This window comes from Sardina pilchardus, chromosome 11 (assembly GCF_963854185.1).
Source record: "Sardina pilchardus chromosome 11, fSarPil1.1, whole genome shotgun sequence".
Lineage (NCBI taxonomy): Eukaryota > Metazoa > Chordata > Actinopteri > Clupeiformes > Clupeidae > Sardina > Sardina pilchardus.
Window position 1 is genome coordinate 192,110 of NC_085004.1, and position 20,391 is coordinate 212,500.

The 20,391-nt window shown below is 42.1% G+C and overlaps 1 protein-coding gene across 1 annotated transcript in view; it reads left to right on the forward strand.

Moving 5' to 3' along the window:
* The first annotated feature begins 122 nt into the window (after nucleotides 1-122).
* The window catches only part of LOC134096136 (separin-like), a 47,366-nt gene continuing 27,097 nt past the window's right edge, over nucleotides 123-20,391 (forward strand). The window contains exons 1-6 of the mRNA XM_062549892.1: nucleotides 123-135; nucleotides 2,892-2,971; nucleotides 4,609-4,824; nucleotides 13,864-13,944; nucleotides 18,409-19,197; nucleotides 20,357-20,391. The exon at nucleotides 20,357-20,391 is cut by the window's right edge and continues 55 nt beyond it. Coding sequence (XP_062405876.1) covers nucleotides 2,897-2,971; nucleotides 4,609-4,824; nucleotides 13,864-13,944; nucleotides 18,409-19,197; nucleotides 20,357-20,391 — 1,196 coding nt within the window. The 5' untranslated portion in view covers nucleotides 123-135; nucleotides 2,892-2,896. The remainder of the gene's footprint in view (nucleotides 136-2,891; nucleotides 2,972-4,608; nucleotides 4,825-13,863; nucleotides 13,945-18,408; nucleotides 19,198-20,356) is intronic.

Genomic DNA, 20,391 nt, shown 5'->3' on the forward strand with positions numbered 1-20,391 from the left:
TCCTCACTAAACTACGCTACCCAAGATGCACTGGTGTCAGAGACGTTGTTTCCTGGTTCTTTCCCGCCTGGCTTTGCGGTTGTTTTAAATAACGAGCGCCATTTCACCGCTGGTTTTGACAGGAAGCAAGGACAGGTCTGTTTTGAGGTGTCTGTATGCTTAAAGTTTTAGACGTTTAACGATGGATATTTAGCGCACAGAGATTAGCGTTAACGCTAGTACAGTTTGTAGGGACTTCATATACTTGTAGACTGACATAATATAGCTAGGCTTTTTACACGTCAACATTAATTTAGGCTATCAAATGTCCAGCTGCGAGCATAGCTAACGTTGTCTTCGTTTACAGGCCGTGTACTACAGCTAACATTACGTTACGAACGTTGCTAACGAGGTTGCTAACGTTAACTAAACGTTACATGAACTAGAATTGAAGTTGAGCAACATTAGAGTCAGGAATGTATCAAAGATAGTCTAGTTTCTTTATAAACGTTTCCCGAGTGAATTCAACAATAGAAGCCCCTATGGAAGTTATCAAGTCATAACATAGCATAGCTAACATAACATTAGCTAAGACAGACTAGTAGTAAATAACATAAAATAACGTTGAGCTTTTGCTGAACTCATTAACGGTAATCGAGGAGACCAGGAAGTGTTGGCGATGTGTTGAGGAATGCAGTCCTACGCCAGACAGCTGTGTGTGTGTGTGTGTGTGTGTGTGTGTGTTAATGTGTTTACAGTGTTGGAGAACTGTTGTTTTGTGGTGTGCTTAAAGTGTTGCGAACTGTGTTGAGGTGTCTGTATACTTAAAGTGCTGGTGTGTTGATGAGGTGTGTCTGCAGTGCTAGTAATTTGTGTTGATGAGGTGTAGTGTGTGTGTGTGTGTGTGTGTGTGTGCTTGCAGTGCTGGTAAGTGGTGGTTAAAGGTTTGTGTGTGTTTGCAGTGCTGGTAAACGTTGTTGATGAGGTGTGTGTGTGTGTGTGTGTGTGTGTGTGTGTGTGATTGCGATTGCAGTGTTGGTAAGTGGTGGGTATAGGTCTGTGTGTGTGTCTGTGTGTTTGCAGTGCTTGTAAACTGTGTTGATGAGGTGTGTGTGTGTGTGTTTGCAATGCTGGTAAGTGGTGGTTAAAGGTGTGTGTGTGTGTGTTTGCAGCGCTGGTAAACTGTGTTGATGAGGTGTGTGTGTTTGCAGCACTGGTAAACCGAGGTGTGTGTGTGTGTTTGCTGTGCTAGTAATCTGTGATGAGGTGTAGTAGTGTGTGTGTGTGTGTGTGTGTGTGCTTGCAGTGGTGGTTAAAGGTGTGTGTGTGTGTGTGTGTGTGTGTGTGTGTGTGTGTGTGTGTGTGTGTGTGTGTGTGTGTGTGTGTGTGTGTGTGTGTGTGTGTGTGTGTGTGTGTGTGTGTGTGTGTGTGTGTGTGTGTGTGTGTGTGTGTGTGTGTGTGTGTGTGCTTGCAGTGCTCAGGGCCTGAATTTCATTTTTCACAACGGGGGGAATTCCCCCCCTTAGTGACTCCAATGGGGGGGATTTATACAGTTTGGGGGGAGAATTATACAGTTTGCGGGGAACGCTACTGGTAGGCTTAAACCAGTGGCGGCTGGTGGTTTTAGAACTAACGGAGGAAGGTGTGCGCGCGGGGGGTGGTCTTTCAGAGAGGGAAGTTGTTAAGCCCACATTATGGTTAAACAAATGGTTAAGTAAGTAAACTGGAATTAATAAATACAATTATTTGTACCCCAGCTTGTTGGTATACTTTTAGTATCCTGTGCTGTTTTATACCCCTCTACTGCAAGACATAATGCATGCACTGAAAATGTGCTAGGACTTTTATTTTGATATGGGTCCTAGAGTTTCTGAGTAGAAGTTTTCACCTGTTTGTAAGCAGCTGGGTAGAAGTGTCAAACTTCTAAAGCAAAGGATTCAGGCTCTACTTTGATGCCCCCAAACCAGTTCTAATCATGATCTAACCCAAAACAATAACAGACAGAGACATGATGACATGTAGGCTAGTCTAAAAAATAAAAGACAACAGCCCCTAATATAGTATGGACGCTCACATTTTCATGAAAGCTTGATAGTGTGTAAAACAGCAACATGACGTTCAGCTAGTTACAATTCAAACCTTGCTATTTAATCTTGTTAAAAATTACTTTAATTCGTTTTCAACTAAATTAGACCTAAATAGTTACAGAAATGCTCAATAAAACGTTTGATTTATTAACAACTAAGCAACTGAAATGATTAAGTTAATTAAGTTCATTTTCGATCCACATGCTCGACTTTCCTGCGGCATGACAACTTCTGATTATGTACAGTTAACCTGCATTTCTGATTGGATATTAGCAGCACAATCAGCTCCACTGATTGGTTCATTGACGGAGGCACTTCCGTGGAGGATCTTCCTCCCTTTGGCCATTCACTTCAATGATATTCACGAGCCGCGGGGGTCTGGCTGGAGAGTTTATAATGGGCACTTGAGTGTGCGGGAATCTCCCGCATTAGAATCATTAAGGTGCGGGAAATTAAAAAAAATATGCGGGATACCCGCAATCCCGCGCACAAATTCAGGCCCTGAGTGCTGGTAAACTGTGTTGATGAGGTGTGCGTGTGTGTGTGTGTGATTGCGATGGCAGTGCTGGTAAGTCGTGGGTATAGGTCTGTGTGTGTGCTTGTAAGCTCTGTTGATGAGGTGTGTATGTGTTTGCAATGCTGGTAAGTGGTGGTTAAAGGTGTGTGTGTGTGTTTGTAGCGCTGGTAAACTGTGTTGATGAGGTGTGTGTATGTGTGTGTTTTCAGCGCTGGTATAACTGTTGATGAGGTGTGTGTGTGTGTGTGTGTGTGCTTGCAGTGCTGGTAAGCTGTGTTGATTGTGTGTGTGTGTGTGTGTATTTGCAGTGGTGATGAGGTGTGTGAAGACAGAGGAGTTTGTCAGGAGGATCTCAGAGGATGCCGCGGCGTTGCTCAATGAGCTGGAGGTGACCGCACGCACACACGCGCACACACACACACGCGCACGCACACACGCACGCACACACACACATGCACACATACACATGTGCACGCACACACGCGCGCACACACACACGCGCACACACACATGCGCACACACACACGCGCACACACACTTTAAGGAAACTAGTGCTGCCTCGATTACTCAACGTAATCGACTATGGAAATTAGAGGAAATTAGAAATGAGTTTTTTTTAGTTGAAGAAACGGACAGATTCGAACAAAGAAGGGTATGGCATTATGAACGAAGTAGGGTATGGCATTATGAACGAAGTAGGGTATGGCATTATGACTTCACGTCAAGTTAAAACTGAAGATGCACCGTCTGCAAGCTCCAATATCCAAAGCCGGTGATCAGAACTGGATTTTCACTATTTAACAATGTAGCCTCATGGATAAGGCCATGTCAGAAAATATGCCACTGGGTGACATCTGTGTTGCCTACATGTATTTAGAACTAGGCCTACTGCCGACATCGAGCAATATGCTGTCTCACCTTGTACTGCCGACATCGAGCAATATGCTGTCTCACCTTGTAGTGCCGACATCGAGCAATATGCTGTCTCACCTTGTAGTGCCGACATCGAGCAATATACTGTCTCACCTTGTACTGCCGACATCGAGCAATATGCTGTCTCACCTTCTAGTGCCGACATCGAGCAATATGCTGTTTCACCTTGTAGTGGCGCTCGACCTCAATACAGCCCTCTGGAGCACGTAGCTGGAAAGGTGCTTAAAGAGATAGTTCGGGTTTTAAGACACAAAGTTATATGGGTTCCCTGTCAGCAACGTTGTGCATCAGCAATGACTTACCCCCCGACAGCGTCCTGTGAGCCGAGATCCAGCCGGTTTTTGATGCTGAAGAAAGTAGTCCGGCAAGTTTCTGGGGTCACGAAAGTAAAGTGTTTTTCTTCTCAAAACCATACGTGTTCAAAAGAGTGATATATTTGCACCACAAAAACGTTGTCCAGGAAAAATTCAAACCTCGTTATCTTGGCACTATTTTTCTCGATTCCTATCACTGCGCGCTACTGACAGCTGGACAACGTTTTTGTGGTGCAAATATATCACTCTTTTCAACGCATATGGTTTTGAGAAGAAAAACACTTTACTTTCGTGACCCCAGAAACTTGCCGGACTACCTTCTTCTGCATCAAAAACGATCAAAAACCGGCTGGATCTCGGCTCACAGGACGCTGTCGGGGGGTAAGTCAGTGTTGATGCACAACGTTGCTGACAGGGAACCCATATAACTTTGTGTCTTAAAACCCGAACTATCCCTTTAAGCCACGGCAGAATGTGTGCAGTTTGGATAAGAAACGCTCAGATTTTGGGCTGCTCCTCTCAAAACGTGTAACTCCCTTTATCATGTGTAAATAACAGACTTAAGTGAACGGCAGAATTCCTGCAGAGTGAAATGCGCACACTTATGCACTTTTATTTTACTTACTTAACGCGCATTGGAGAATTCCCCCTTAAAGGGATATTCCGCTCATTTCCCAAAATGGCGGAATATCCCTTTAAGTGCCTGGGCCCTGGTTGAATTGACGTGGAATGACCTCTGTGTGTTTGATTGATTGGCGTGTCTCTCCTCTCCCTGCAGGGGTTTCTGGGTAGTGGGGGCGGAGCTAATGCTCGTGCGGTGTGCGATCGTGTCCTCCACGCCTGCTACCAGCGGTTGGGCTCGCAGCTGGAGGCGGGGCTTGTCCACACAGTGGTGCGATTGGTTCAGCTGGCAGTGGGCGGGTACGAGCAGGTGGAGGGGCTGCGGCCGAGTGCCCCTCTTTACCTGGAGAAGATGCTGTTCCACATCCTACAGGTGAGGCCTCTGATCACCATGTGCTGTTCAGCTGTTCCCTCTTTGGACGTTTGCTGGTGCATACACTTACAAGCGCAGGTTACAGGTATAGGTACTCTTACAGGTATAGGTACACTTACAAGCACAGGTTACAGGTATAGGTACTCTTACAGGTATAGGTGCTCTTGCATGTATACGTACACTTACAGGTATAGGTGCTCTTACAGGTATAGGTGCTCTTACAGGTATAGGTACTCTTACAGGTATAGGTGCTCTTACAGGTGTAGGTTACAGGTATAGGTGCTCTTACAAGCACAGGTTACAGGTATACAGTACCCTCCAGAATTATTGGCACCCTTGGTAAAAGTTGACTAAAAATAGGTCTAAAAAATTATCTTTAGGTGATTTATTGTACTCCCACAATGAAAACAATGAGGAAAAATACACCCTGCAAGGGAAGCAAATTTATTCTGAGAAAAAGGAAAATCTCATAAAGAAATAAATGTTTTTAATAAAAACACGTCACTCACAATTATTGGCACCCCATACTTGTAATACCTTCTTAAACCTCCCTTTGTCAATAAAACAGCATGTAATATTCTTCTCTGACACTCCATAAAGATTGAGAATACAAAGTAAGGGATTTAAGACCATTCATCTTTACAAAACCTCCCCAGATCGTCCAGATTGCTAGGTCTACACTTGTGCATTCTTCTCGTTGACTCATCCCACTGTTTTTCTATGGAGTTTAGATCAGGGGACTGCTATGGCAATGTCTGAAGCTTGATTTTGTGTTCAGTAAACCATATTTGTTTTGATCTGTGCATTTGTTTTGGTTCATTGACCTGATGAATGATCCAATCATGACCAACTTTTAGGGCCTTGGCAGAGATTGTTTGATTTCCTTTGAAAATGTTCAGGTTTTTCTTGGTGTTCATGATGCCATGCACCTTAATTAGGTTCCCAAGGCCTTTGGGAATTAAAACAGCCCCACAATAGCACAGCCCCTCCACCATAATTCTGATTAGGCATGGGGTTCTTTTTGTATAGTCATTCTTCTATGTACGCCGAAGACACCTTAAGTGTTTTTAGCAAAAGAGCATAATTTTGTTTTCATCTGACAATAGACCACACTCCCAGACATATCATGGTACCATTCAGTAACTCCTGCCATTTACATTGTTCATTAAATGACTCTACTGGCTTTAACCTGACATGCTGTCTAAATAATCTATTAGCAGTGAGGTCACTTTTGAAGATTTTTTTGGGGGACTTGGTGACCCCAAGATGATAGCTTTGTCTGTAACTCTCAACAGTGGTTCTTATGGATTTTTTTGCCTATCATACCATCCTCCATACTGTGCGTGGGAGCAAAATGGCCATGGGTCTTTGTCCAAGCATGTTTGCCACATTTCCAGATGATTAGAACCTTTTATTCATCATTTTAACTGGAAATATAGGCATTTTCAGCAAAATACCTAGTTTCCATAGACATTCTCTTACTTACAAATGTCAACACAATTTCTTTTTATTTCAATTTAGTGTATTCTCTTGTCTCTCCAATGTTGAAAAATGACTAGAGGATTTAGCCTCTGAGTGACTTCATTTTCATACCATAGTGAAAAAGAACGTCATGAACTACTTCTGAAAGTTCACAGACACTCTGATTTACTTTAAAACGTTGCATTTACATAGGAAAATGCTCCTGTTAAATGTTGTACATAATATGTTTCAGGGGTGCCAATAATTGTGAGCAAGCTGTTTTTGTTAAAAATATTTATTTCTTTATGAGATTTTCCTTTTTCTCAGAATAAATTTGCTTGCCTTGCAGGGTATATTTTTCCTCATTGTTTTCATTGTGGGAGTACAATAAATCACCTAAAAAATATTTTTTATACCTATTTTTAGTCAACTTTTACCAAGGGTGCCAATAATTCTGGAGGGTACTGTACATACACTTACAGGTATAGGTGCTCTTGCAGGTGTAGGTTACAGGTATAGGTACACTTACAAGCACAGGTTACAGGTATACGTACACTTACAGGTATAGGTGCTCTTGCAGGTGTAGGTACACTTACAAGCACAGGTTACAGGTATACGTACACTTACAGGTATAGGTGCTCTTACAGGTATAGGTGCTCTTGCAGGTGTAGGTTACAGGTATAGGTACACTTACAAGCACAGGTTACAGGTATACGTACACTTACAGGTATAGGTGCTCTTACAGGTATAGGTACACTTACAAGCACAGGTTACAGGTATACAGTACCCTCCAGAATTATTGGCACCCTTGGTAAAAGTTGACTAAAAATAGGTCTAAAAAATTATCTTTAGGTGATTTATTGTACTCCCACAATGAAAACAATGAGGAAAAATACACCCTGCAAGGGAAGCAAATTTATTCTGAGAAAAAGGAAAATCTCATAAAGAAATAAATGTTTTTAATAAAAACACGTCACTCACAATTATTGGCACCCCATACTTGTAATACCTTCTTAAACCTCCCTTTGTCAATAAAACAGCATGTAATATTCTTCTCTGACACTCCATAAAGATTGAGAATACAAAGTAAGGGATTTAAGACCATTCATCTTTACAAAACCTCCCCAGATCGTCCAGATTGCTAGGTCTACACTTGTGCATTCTTCTCGTTGACTCATCCCACTGTTTTTCTATGGAGTTTAGATCAGGGGACTGCTATGGCAATGTCTGAAGCTTGATTTTGTGTTCAGTAAACCATATTTGTTTTGATCTGTGCATTTGTTTTGGTTCATTGACCTGATGAATGATCCAATCATGACCAACTTTTAGGGCCTTGGCAGAGATTGTTTGATTTCCTTTGAAAATGTTCAGGTTTTTCTTGGTGTTCATGATGCCATGCACCTTAATTAGGTTCCCAAGGCCTTTGGGAATTAAAACAGCCCCACAATAGCACAGCCCCTCCACCATAATTCTGATTAGGCATGGGGTTCTTTTTGTATAGTCATTCTTCTATGTACGCCGAAGACACCTTAAGTGTTTTTAGCAAAAGAGCATAATTTTGTTTTCATCTGACAATAGACCACACTCCCAGACATATCATGGTACCATTCAGTAACTCCTGCCATTTACATTGTTCATTAAATGACTCTACTGGCTTTAACCTGACATGCTGTCTAAATAATCTATTAGCAGTGAGGTCACTTTTGAAGATTTTTTTGGGGGACTTGGTGACCCCAAGATGATAGCTTTGTCTGTAACTCTCAACAGTGGTTCTTATGGATTTTTTTGCCTATCATACCATCCTCCATACTGTGCGTGGGAGCAAAATAGCCATGGGTCTTTGTCCAAGCATGTTTGCCACATTTCCAGATGATTAGAACCTTTTAGTCATCATTTTAACTGGAAATATAGGCATTTTCAGCAAAATACCTAGTTTCCATAGACATTCTCTTACTTACAAATGTCAACACAATTTCTTTTTATGTCAATTTAGTGTATTCTCTTGTCTCTCCAATGTTGAAAAATGACTAGAGGATTTAGCCTCTGAGTGACTTCATTTTCATACCATAGTGAAAAAGAACGTCATGAACTACTTCTGAAAGTTCACAGACACTCTGATTTACTTTAAAACGTTGCATTTACATAGGAAAATGCTCCTGTTAAATGTTGTACATAATATGTTTCAGGGGTGCCAATAATTGTGAGCAAGCTGTTTTTGTTAAAAATATTTATTTATTTATGAGATTTTCCTTTTTCTCAGAATAAATTTGCTTGCCTTGCAGGGTATATTTTTCCTCATTGTTTTCATTGTGGGAGTACAATAAATCACCTAAAAAATATTTTTTATACCTATTTTTAGTCAACTTTTACCAAGGGTGCCAATAATTCTGGAGGGTACTGTACATACACTTACAGGTATAGGTGCTCTTGCAGGTGTAGGTTACAGGTATAGGTACACTTACAAGCACAGGTTACAGGTATACGTACACTTACAGGTATAGGTGCTCTTGCAGGTGTAGGTACACTTACAAGCACAGGTTACAGGTATACGTACACTTACAGGTATAGGTGCTCTTACAGGTGTAGGTGCTCTTGCAGGTGTAGGTTACAGGTATAGGTACACTTACAAGCACAGGTTACAGGTATACGTACACTTACAGGTATAGGTGCTCTTACAGGTATAGGTGCTCTTGCAGGTGTAGGTTACAGGTATAGGTACACTTACAAGCACAGGTTACAGGTATACGTACACTTACAGGTATAGGTGCTCTTACAGGTATAGGTACACTTACAAGCACAGGTTACAGGTATGCTGCCCTGCAAAGGCAAAAGACCTTAACTCGCTAGAGTGTGAAACTGAGAAAAATGACTTTAAAGTTTATTTTTTGTCCCGACAAAAGTTTTTTAGGTAGGACTCCCAACATTTGACAAGTTGTTGATAAGGTGAAGAAATGTTTGTATACAAAAAAAATTGAGCTCAAAATTGACCTTTGACCCTTGTTTGGCTGTTACTGTACCCTGCCTTTGTATCATATGCACAAAATCGAGGAGTGGTGCAAAGGCAAAAGGCATTAACTGACATAAAATAAATATTTGCCTGCTGTTCAACATACTTACATCCAATATAAGAACACTTAACCAAGGTCTAGTCATCATGGTATTTATTTTAAATTATATAGACCATTGGTTGTTCCTACAAAGTGCTATAATGATCAGGATAGCGCAGCAACACTAAACTTACCTAAAATACAAGAGATATTTTCTCAATACAGATAATTAAATTATAATTTAATACAAAGGTACAGTATATTTATTGATTTTAGAGTAATAATTAATGAAACATTTGATTAGACCGTTCCTCATCCTCCATGTTCACAAGCAACGAGACCCGGAAGGCCCAGGTTGGATAAGTAGGGGCCGCACAGTCTGCAAATAGCCAGTTCAGTGATGATGATAATTAGAGTAATTGATAATGATTATTATTGTATTGCTCTATTATAATAAAAAAATAATATACTATATATATATATATATATATATATATATATATATATATATATATATATATACATACCTATCTCATTGATATTGAATACTGATTGACCTTTGATGAGCCACAGGCCCATAACTAATTCTATAGGCTATTTTGCATAAGGACCTGAAATCACCTGAGGAAGGAAGTTTAGTCTTACCCTCCCATACAGGAGAAAAACAATGTCCCATGTTTACAAACGTGGTCAATCAAATTTAAGGGTTAAAGGTTAAATGCCACCAAACTGCTCAAGATGCACAGTCAGCAAACTCGACTTGGATTACTACTTTTTAATTCAGAGATAACATGGACAGGATCCATCGAAAAAAAGTTGGAATTACTTTTACCATCGGGGTTAGCTTACTTTGTTAGCAATATGGATTGTGAAAGATCTGGCATGAACATCTGCAAGAAGAAAATATGGTTCAAACATGTACGGATTGTTTTGGATGCAGATTACGTGCTTTGCTATGGATTATATCTTCCATTGATTACATCGGATTGCATGGAAAGGTAGGATGCCTGTATGTTGTTTCAATAATTGGTTTTCGGCGTCTGATGAGGCTCCGCTAAATGAGGAGGTGTGTCAGCCTCAACGTTAGCTGCTACGTGATTCAGATTAGTTCCGGGCTGTCACAGACATCGACAGATCTGAACCATCGCCCTGAACGAAAATCACAACATGTATGACAACCTGTAAAACATACAATCTATAGCTTGATCACCTTGCTTTAATTCCTACTGCATACTGAGCAGTTTGTCTGGCTAGCTAAGTGGTGTTGTTCTCGCAAACTAGCTTATGTGGTTTGGTGACGGTAAACTTTGACGGTAGGTCAAAGCTAGAGTAGCCGTAACATCACGGCGGTACAGTAACATCTGTCGTGAAGCCTGGTTTACCAAAGCCAGAACAGCTTAACTCAACTTCAGCGTGCCCGCACAAAGGCTAAAAGCCTTATCATAACTGTTAAGGCGTTCTACTGTGGTTTGTCTTACGGTTTTGGAAGTTACGGCTGTCAGAGCCCTTTATTTTTTTGCTAAAACGATTAAATTGTCTAACGATATTCATTCACATGATAAAGGAGGTCTCAAATACCCCAAAAATGACATTAACTCATTTTTGACAAAATATGATGTTAAGGGGTTTTGCCTTTGTACGGCAGTATAGGTGCTCTTGCAGGTATAGGTACTCTTACAGGTATAGGTGTTCTTGCAGGTGTAGGTTACAGGTATAGGTAAACTTACAAGCACAGGTTACAGGTATAGGTACTCTTGCAGGTGTAGGTGCTCTTGCAGGTGTAGGTGCTCTTGCAGGTGTAGGTTACAGGTATAGGTACACTTACAAGCACAGGTTACAGGTATACGTACACTTACAGGTATAGGTGCTCTTGCAGGTGTAGGTTACAGGTATAGGTACACTTAAAAGCACAGGTTACAGGTATACATACACTTACAGTTAAAGGTGCTCTTACAGGTATAGGTGCTCTTGCAGGTATACGTACACTTACAGGTATAGGTGCTCTTGCAGGTATACGTACACTTACAGGTATAGGTACTCTTACAGGTATAGGTTACAGATATACGCACATTTTCAAGTATAGGTGCTCTTACAGGTGTAGGTTACAGGCGTACATTTAGGTATAGGTGTGCTCACAGCTATTGGTGTTCTTACAGGTATAGGTTACAGGTAAAGGTGCTCTTTAGGGATGTAACGGTATGAAAATGTAACCCCAACGGTTATAGTGACCAAAATTATCACGGTTTTTGGTATTTTAAAAATATGTGTTCTATGAAAGCACTGATAGGCCTATACAAGCTGACGTAGTTCAAAAAAGTGTGACAGTGTTTAACTATGTTACTTTTAAAGACCCACAATAGATAAATAGATAGGTTTTGTTTGCTAACAGCATCAGAGCGTCTAGCCTTTTCCAACGAGAAGGAAGTGCCGTCACTGCTACAATACAGTGGCAACAAACTAGTTGCTGAGTTCAGTGAAACTCTCCCTTTTAGGGATGCACGATATTGAATTTCAGCCGATATCCGATATGCCGATATTTACAAGCTCATTTTGGCCGATTGCCGATACCGGTATACACCTCTGTTTTTTATTTATTTTATTTTATTATTTTCAATTATACATTCACTCATGAAAACTATTGAAATCATGTCAAATATGGCAGATTTATTTATATTTTCACGTTTCCATACTTGAACAGTACAGGGCTCATCATTTTTTTAAGATTATTTTTTGGGGCTTTTTTATGCCTTTAATTGGACAGGACAGTAGAGAGTATGACAGGAAACAAACAGGAGAGAGAGTAGGGGTGGGATCCGGAAAGGACCACGGGGCAGGAATCGAACCCGGGTCGCCGGCGTGCGGTGCAGGTGCCCCAGCCAGTCGCGCCACGGCTGGGGCTATCATGAGCTTTTAAAAGTGGTTGCAAACTGGGCATAAAAGAAGGCATATCTTTAACGTCTTGGATACATGCTGTCAGTATCTATAATATGTTCAATGTGGGGTAGGGTTAATTGAGTGCACGTTGGTTGTGTGTACAGTAGCTGTAATTGAGTGCCTGTCACTTTAAGAAATACGTGAGAGTAATTAGCCTACCGTCTCACTGTGAATAATAGTTGCATAGTGCGTATATGGATGCTGAGGTGCAGTTCATTGTTTTTCATTACATTAAATAAATGTGCAAAGTCTAAGACAAGGATCTGTGAAGACTAATCATAGAAGAGATAAGTGTCTTCCCATGTTCATTAATGATTTTAGTGACTACTACACAAATGACAGACATGACCTGAGTTAGCAGCATAGCAAGGAGCTCTCTCCAGATTTACCAAGGTTGCGTAGCCTAATTTCTAAATGACGTTAAACCCAGTAGGCCTAAATTACCTAAATCCCATAGCCTAGATAGGTTAGCAAAACACATTTCAGAGATGCACGTGAGCAAATCAACTTGATATTATTAGCCTATTATTACAATAGCATCACTTACTAGCAGCCATGTCTCGCTGTTTATGGCACTGCTGCGTGTGTGAGAAATAAAGACGCACGGTCACAGGCTGGATTCTAGGGGAGGGGATGCCTTGTGCACACGCATGTTAGGCTACCTCTTTGAACTTGAACAACTACAGTTTCCTTGAAACTGTGATGTTTACAATGACACATTCTTGACACAACATGACAAATACAGAAATTCCATCGCACTAGACATCTGTAACTCTGCATGCGCATCATTAATTGCACGTCACCTTATCGGCAGAAATGTTCATATCTACAGATGCCGATAATTACGTTTTAAAACTTTTATCGGCCGATGCCGTGCCGATATTATCGTGCATCCCTACTCCCTTTACCAGCTCCTCTCGAAGGAGAATCCATATAAGGCAATTATTTGACGAGAGATCTTGACTTTCCATCGCAAGTCCAGTTAGTAAGTGCTCTTAACAGTCTTCTGTTATGAACTCTGGGTTTGCAAAATACATTATTGGTACTTTGTTTCATGTGTAGGTACCCAGAGCAAGCCACTGAAGAGGTTTAGTGCTGTTTTGAGCAATAATCGTGTGTAAAAATTCCATTTTGATAGCGTTTGGCTTAACGCCCTTAGCTAATCCGTTAGCGTTTGGCTTAACGCCCTTAGCTAATCCGTTAGCGTTTGGCTTAACGCCCTTAGCTAATCCGTTAGCGTTTGGCTTAACGCCCTTAGCTAATCCGATAGCGTTTGGCTTAACGGCCTTAGCTAATCCGTTAGCGTTTGGTTTAACGCCCTTAGCTAATCCGATAGCGTTTGGCTTAACGCCCTTAGCTAATCCGTTAGCGTTTGGTTTAACGCCCTTAGCTAATCCGTTGATAGCGTTTGGCTTAACGCCCTTAGCTAATCCGTTGTTTATGATTTTGGGCTCTAGCTTATGCTGGTGCTAGCTTTTTGCCAGAGTTGCACTTTAATTTGAATATGGACACACATGACTACACACATTCTCTACAAATAGATACTTTAGGCAACACACACACACACACTGCCTGATGCTGCTCCTGTTTCCTGCAGAAACTAATGAAGGTGGGCAAGCAGCACTGCGCTGATCTGGCACAGCTGCTGTTTCAACGGCTGAAGGTGAACACTCCACAGGTGAGACACACACACACACTCCACAGGTGAGACACACACACACACACACACACTCCACAGGTGAGACACACACACACACACACACACACACACACACACATGCACACACTCCACAGGTGAGACACACACACACACACTCCCTTGCTGAAGTACCTTTAGTCATGGCCATCTGCTCCTCATGGACAGGTGCGCTATGAGATCCTGTTTAACGTCATTTCTGTTGACATTCCACATAAACACCAAACAAAACAACAGAAACGCGTGCATTCATAGACATAGAACGTTCCTTGTGGTGTCGGAATATATTGTTGCAAATGCAACATCAGTGTTCTATGCTTCCCCCTTCTGTCGGACTGACTGTCAGCTGAGCTATAGCCAGCCTCTGTAACTCGCTAACTGTAAGACTGTTCATTTGGATAACAACGAGATAAACGTACTCGCCAGAGCCATATAAAGAGAGAGTTGCGACAACCCGGGTACAGAAAATTCGGTTTGTGACGTGGTTCGTGTAACTTCAAGTAGTTCAAATAGTTCCCGGAAGCGATTTTGACTGTTCGTTAGAATCATAAAATAACCGTCTTTTACTGTCTGTTAACGAGTGTTCGATCCTAACTTCCGGGAACTATTGTTGAGAAAATATGGAACATTAGCGTCAATGGAGTTGTCGCAACTCTCTCTTTATATGGCTCTGGTACTCGCGTAACATTTACAGAGGGGATTATGAATATCTTTTGTTATCCAGTAAAACAGAAAATACTGCCAATTGGCTTAAAAAATGGGTTTTCGCCCTATTTTTAGGCATAAAAAGTCATATAAATCAGGCCAAGAATGCTATATCAACAAATCCCTCTGTAAATATCTTCCAAATATAGTTAGGAATAAGACTGGAAAGTTTGGTGTATGTAGGTGTTGCAGAAGTGGAGATGCTTTGCATGGAGTGTGGGGAAAAACTGGTTTTGAGAAAACAGCCTTGAAACACAGCCAATGAAATGCGTTCTCAGCTTAGGCTGTCTTTTGAACTTTCGCAATACAAAGGAAATGCCCATATTTGGGTCGCATAGCGTCATGTCGGAGAAACAGGGCTTTCCAACGGTGTCACACACGATATGATTTGGATCATGGTCGCGGTAGTACATGACACTTTAGAATGGGAGCTTTTGGTAAAATTAGGAGAAATATATAGGCGCGAGTAGACAAAATGTCATGAAATAAACACTTAACTCATTGAGTGCCAACAACGTAATATTGCGTTTTTAGCTCCCATGCGTAGAGTGCCAACAACGCAATATTGCGTTTTTCGCTTTTTTTTTAAATTACGAAACTAGACACTCTAACTCACCTTATGTGTGATTTTTGGAAGTCTATCATGAAGAGAACTGAAGTAGATGACGATTAAAAACTCATGAAATCCTACAATCCGGAAATGTACATCTGTCTTAAGTGGCTTATATCTCCGTTTCTAGAGGAACAACGGGGATTTTGATGAAAACTAGCCACTGTTTAGCTTGCGATTTCTCAGGAATGGAGACACGTAGAGATAACCGGTTTTCACCCACTGAGAGCTCAGAGTCTTACCTTTCAAATGAGCCATAGTATATGTCCATAACTATAACATAGAATACGCTGTGGCTATACAAAAATAGTCAACAACGATCTAGCTTGCCGGCACTCTGGGACATAGCTTCCAAAAACAATGCGGCATTCAATGAGTTAAAGGGACACTTCACTGATTAGCATTAAGCTTTGTATCTTTAGAAAACCAGTCATGGTTTTGAATGGTCATGCATCATTCCCTCAGTTTGCCGTGAGATGGGAGAAATACGGATTTCAATGGAACCCATGAATAGGACTTCCTGCTTTCAATGATGGAAAATGGCAAACTGAGGGAATGATGCACAACCATTCAAAAACATGTTAATTACTAAAGCTTACCTTATATTGACAGACTTTGCAAAGATTTGGAAAATATTTTTGAAAGACTACAGTCTCAGACCCTCTCACATCTAAAGACAATTCATTGAGTTTCTAGTCACAGTCTAGTCACAGGCCAGTCTCAGATTAGGATTTTGCAAAGACTGTGGGTCACTATACAAGACTGCTACTAGATTCCTTCAAATTATTTCCATCGTGCACTAGGCTACACGTCATCATCAACAGGAACTCATGATAGCCTACTCATATCAAAGTAATTTTTTCGCGTTTCTGCAGCATTGTTTCATGTGACATCCTAGCTGTTCTGTCATGTAGAATAATTAGACTAATCATTTAGAAGAAATGAAATAACAAATAATCATATAAGATACAGCTGTCGCCTATTTTGCCCCTTCCTGTTTGATGTTGGAGCGAGGTCACTATTGGTTTTTAATGTTCACGTCACTATTTGCATGAGCCACGACTGAAAAGACTTCCGATAATATCAAACATGTTTGATATTGTCGTAACGGCAAAACTAGAAAAAGACTGACTCCGACGGACTTAAAACCGCTAAGATTTTTATTTGTCAAAATAAAAAAGTATAAAAAAAATAAAACCGCTAAGATTGGCACCTTACACTAAACGATTTAGTTGATGGGAGCGCGCCGCGATTCCAGTACAACTCCCATGATTTCCTCCCGATTTTGGAAATTCAGTCGCCGACTGTTAAAACAGACCAAAATCGTACAATGTAAGCTAGCCTTTAGCTGACCTACAACTGTCGCTTCTGAAGCGTGCCAGGCTTGAGGCTCACTGCCCAATGAGTGCAGCTCACGTGCCCCTCAGAGGAGTTTTAACAAACTCCTTCCCGGGTTTGTTTCCACGATAAGTGAAAAGATATAAATTAAAAATTATATTTATTTAAAGTTAATCTAGGCGATGAAATTATAGGTGTATGAATGCGTGTCGGTCATATGTAAGTGAGTAGAAGTGGTATGCAGTGCGGTGTGTCCAAAATCTGTCTGTTGGCGTTGGCGATGGCTTACATGCCCACACCGTTACCAGGTGAGGGCAATCCCTCTTAAGTCTCCCCACTGCAAGCCGGCAAACTGCCCGTGTGGCCACAACGGAGAATAGCAAGCGGCCTGTAGGGGGAGCAGAGAGGCGTCACAGCGGCGCAATGTTAAGTCTATGGGGAAAGTTTTAATAGTTTTTAATTCATAGTTCAAAAAGTATAAAAGTTACAAAGTTGAAAAATACATAGCTGACCTACGCAGCGCAGTTTGAATGCACTTTCTATGTTAAACGGTAGAGATGCACCGATCGATCGGCTGGTGACCGGAATCGGCCGATTTTCGCGATTCCGCGACCGGCCGGTCAGTCTGAGACATGCCGATTTTATGCCGGTCAAATGCACTCGCACGTATTTGTAACAACATCACACTGAGTTTGCAAAGTTTGATGAAGCTAGGAAAGGCCAACAGTCAGGGCTGGATAAAACTGAGTTTTTCTATGCAGTGAACGCTGCTTTGCCATATTGCGTGGAATTTACTAAGCTGTCACTTCAGGATACAGCGCTCATCAAAGCCCGTCCTTGCCGCTAATTGCGTGCCCACAGCTGAACTACAAGCGCTATCAATAAGCAGCGACATAGCCTGTATACTCCAGGCGAGACACGGCAGGAATAAACATAGTTTTGCTTCAGTTTGCCAACTATCATGTATTCTTTCACACACTACAACAACTAAGTCAATTTACACATTTAGAGGTTTATTTCATTACCTTTTGTCTGATCACGCCTGTATATTTCTTCTAAATTCGCCAAAAGTTAGCATTCTAACGTGTCATAATCTACCGCGACCGTGATACAAAACATATCATGCGTGGTGTCGTTGGAAAGCTGTGTTTCTCCTGCATGACGTTATGTGTATGTGTATGTCTTTTGCTGTGTTTCAAGGCTTCTCAAAATTAGTTTTTTTTTGTTGTCATTTTCTAACATCTCAGTCTATGTAGCACATGTAGCCTACACCAAGCTTTCCAGTTATCAGTATTCTGAAGATATTTTCAGTTGGATATAGGCTGTCGCCTATTTTGCCCCTTCCTGTTTGATGTTGGAGCGAGGTCACTATTGGTTTTTAATGTTCACGTCACTATTTGCAACACCCATGATTTCCTCCCGATTTTGGAAATTTAGTCGCCGACTGTTAAAACAGACCAAAATCGTACAATTTAAGCTAGCCTTGATAAAACTCCCTTTGCTGAATATCTGGCGGCACTTTTCCGTCATATTTTAACTACTTGATCAACAATGTTTTAACTGCGTTTACAGCAGCCGTTTACAGTAATGCATCAGTGGAAGCCACTTGTGTTCTGCCACCTGGAAGTATCTTGGTGCCCATTGTTTACAAACATTCTGAAATCCCGTTTGGACTGTTTTTCAAACGTGTGTGTGTGTGTGTGTGTGTGTGTGTGTGTGTGTGTGTGTGTGTGTGTGTGTGTGTGTGTGTGTGTGTGTGTGTGTGTGTGTGTGTGTGTGTGTGTGTGTGTAAGGAGGAGGAGAAGGAGAAGGAGGAGTACCTGACGTTGGTGCAGAACTGTTTTGCGCTGCTGTGGAATGCTGCGGGAGGTGTGCGGGAGTCCCACGTTCCTGGGCCGCCACCTACACCTGGGCCGACACACACACCTGGGCCGCCACACACACCTGGGCCGCTACACACACTGCGTGTGAGGCTTGAGGCGCTGCGGTTCCGGCTGCTGCAGGAGAGTGTGTGTGTCCGGGGCGGGCCCTCCAAAGGGTGTGTGTACGTGGAGGAGGCTCTGCTGCAGTACCGACGGGCCTGCGGCACACTCACACACACACACGCCGCCGCCATGATGCAGCTGCTCCAGGAGTGTGTTGTGGGCCCGCTGTGGAGCGCGGGGGAGTGTGTGTGTGACCACGATCTGCTGTGTGTGCTAACAATCAAGGTGTGCAAGATGCTCTGCGGGGCGGAGCTCTGGGATTTGGCCAATCAGCAAGTGGCAGATGCTGAGGGGCGGGTCCAGAGGCAGGGGGAGGAGCACCACCCAGCCTTGCAGCTCTGTGATTGGTCTGTTCGACTGCACCGCCTTTTGCGCACTTCAGAGTCGGACGAAGGCCACGCCTATGCTTCGTGTGCGCAGCTGCTTAGCAACCGAGCGATCACCGTGGAGACCCACAGCCAGCCAATCCTGGAGGCGTGTCAGTTGGTTGTCTGGGCAACGGAGACTGGCCCCAGAAACGGCATGGAGGCCGGAACTCTGGTGGCGTGCATGAGCTTCCTGGAGCAGCACCAGCAGACCATCCGCGCACTCCAGACGGTACACACACACACACACACACACACACACACACACACACACACACACACACACACACACACACACACACACACACACACACACACACACACACACACACACACACACACACACCTTTATATTGGAATATTGCATACCTCTCTCTGCTGTAGCCAACACTTTACTGCCTGTGGCTACTTGTTGCAGTTAGGGAATTCTAAAGTCTCCGCAGTTGCAGAAAGGCCCCATTACAAGTCCGCTCTACTGATTCATTCCTGCTACACATGAATACTTCATGCCTATGAGTGTTGGGTGTGTGGGGGGCGGTGGTTGTCTATGGGGAGTAGTGCTGTGCGATATGGACAAAAAGTTATATCCCGATATAGGCAATTCTATACCACGATAACGATATATATCCCGATATAGAATTTCTACTTAAAATTATATATTTACATCCACACATGAATGCAAATGTTTCTTATCATTTCTAAACATTTTTTTTTAACAGTTGTGGTTGTGTACAGTAGGTGTAATTAAGTGCCTGTCGCTTTAAGAAATACGTGAGAGAAAATAATGACGTTAAACCCAGTAGTAAGCCTAATGATCTAAATGCCATAGCCTAGATTGGTTAGCAACACACATTTGAGAGATGCAAGTGAGCAAATCAACTTGATATTAGCCTATACTTGTGTGTTACAATAGCATCACTTAAACTAGCAGCAATGTCTCGCTGTTAATAGCGCTGCTGCGCATACCAGTGTGTGTGAGGGGGGGAAAGACACAGGCTAGCTTTTAGGGGAGACCTGCCTTGCGCGCACCGCTTCTTCAGAAAAACACAGTCATTCTTAAACGTATTGTAAAGTAGTCTAACATTAGGTGTTGTGACATTTTTAATTTCAGGGTTTTGCAATACTTTTGTTGTATCGGTGCACCGTGCAACACTAGTCTTTATGCCAACGTCTAAAAAGTTTAATTTGTTTACTACTAGCTGCCTGCGTTCATTTGCCTGGCCACCAATCCCGAGTCAGTAAATTAATTTCAAATGGATGTCGGTTAGTAAGGCCTAATGAATGAGTTGTGTGTTTCCTAATTGAATCATCCTTGATTGAAAGATATAAGAAAGACGTGTACATCTACCGCTCTCGTGTGTGTGTGTATGTGTGTTTGTGTGTGTGTGTAGGGTCGCGAGGTGACAAATCTTCAGACTACCCTCTG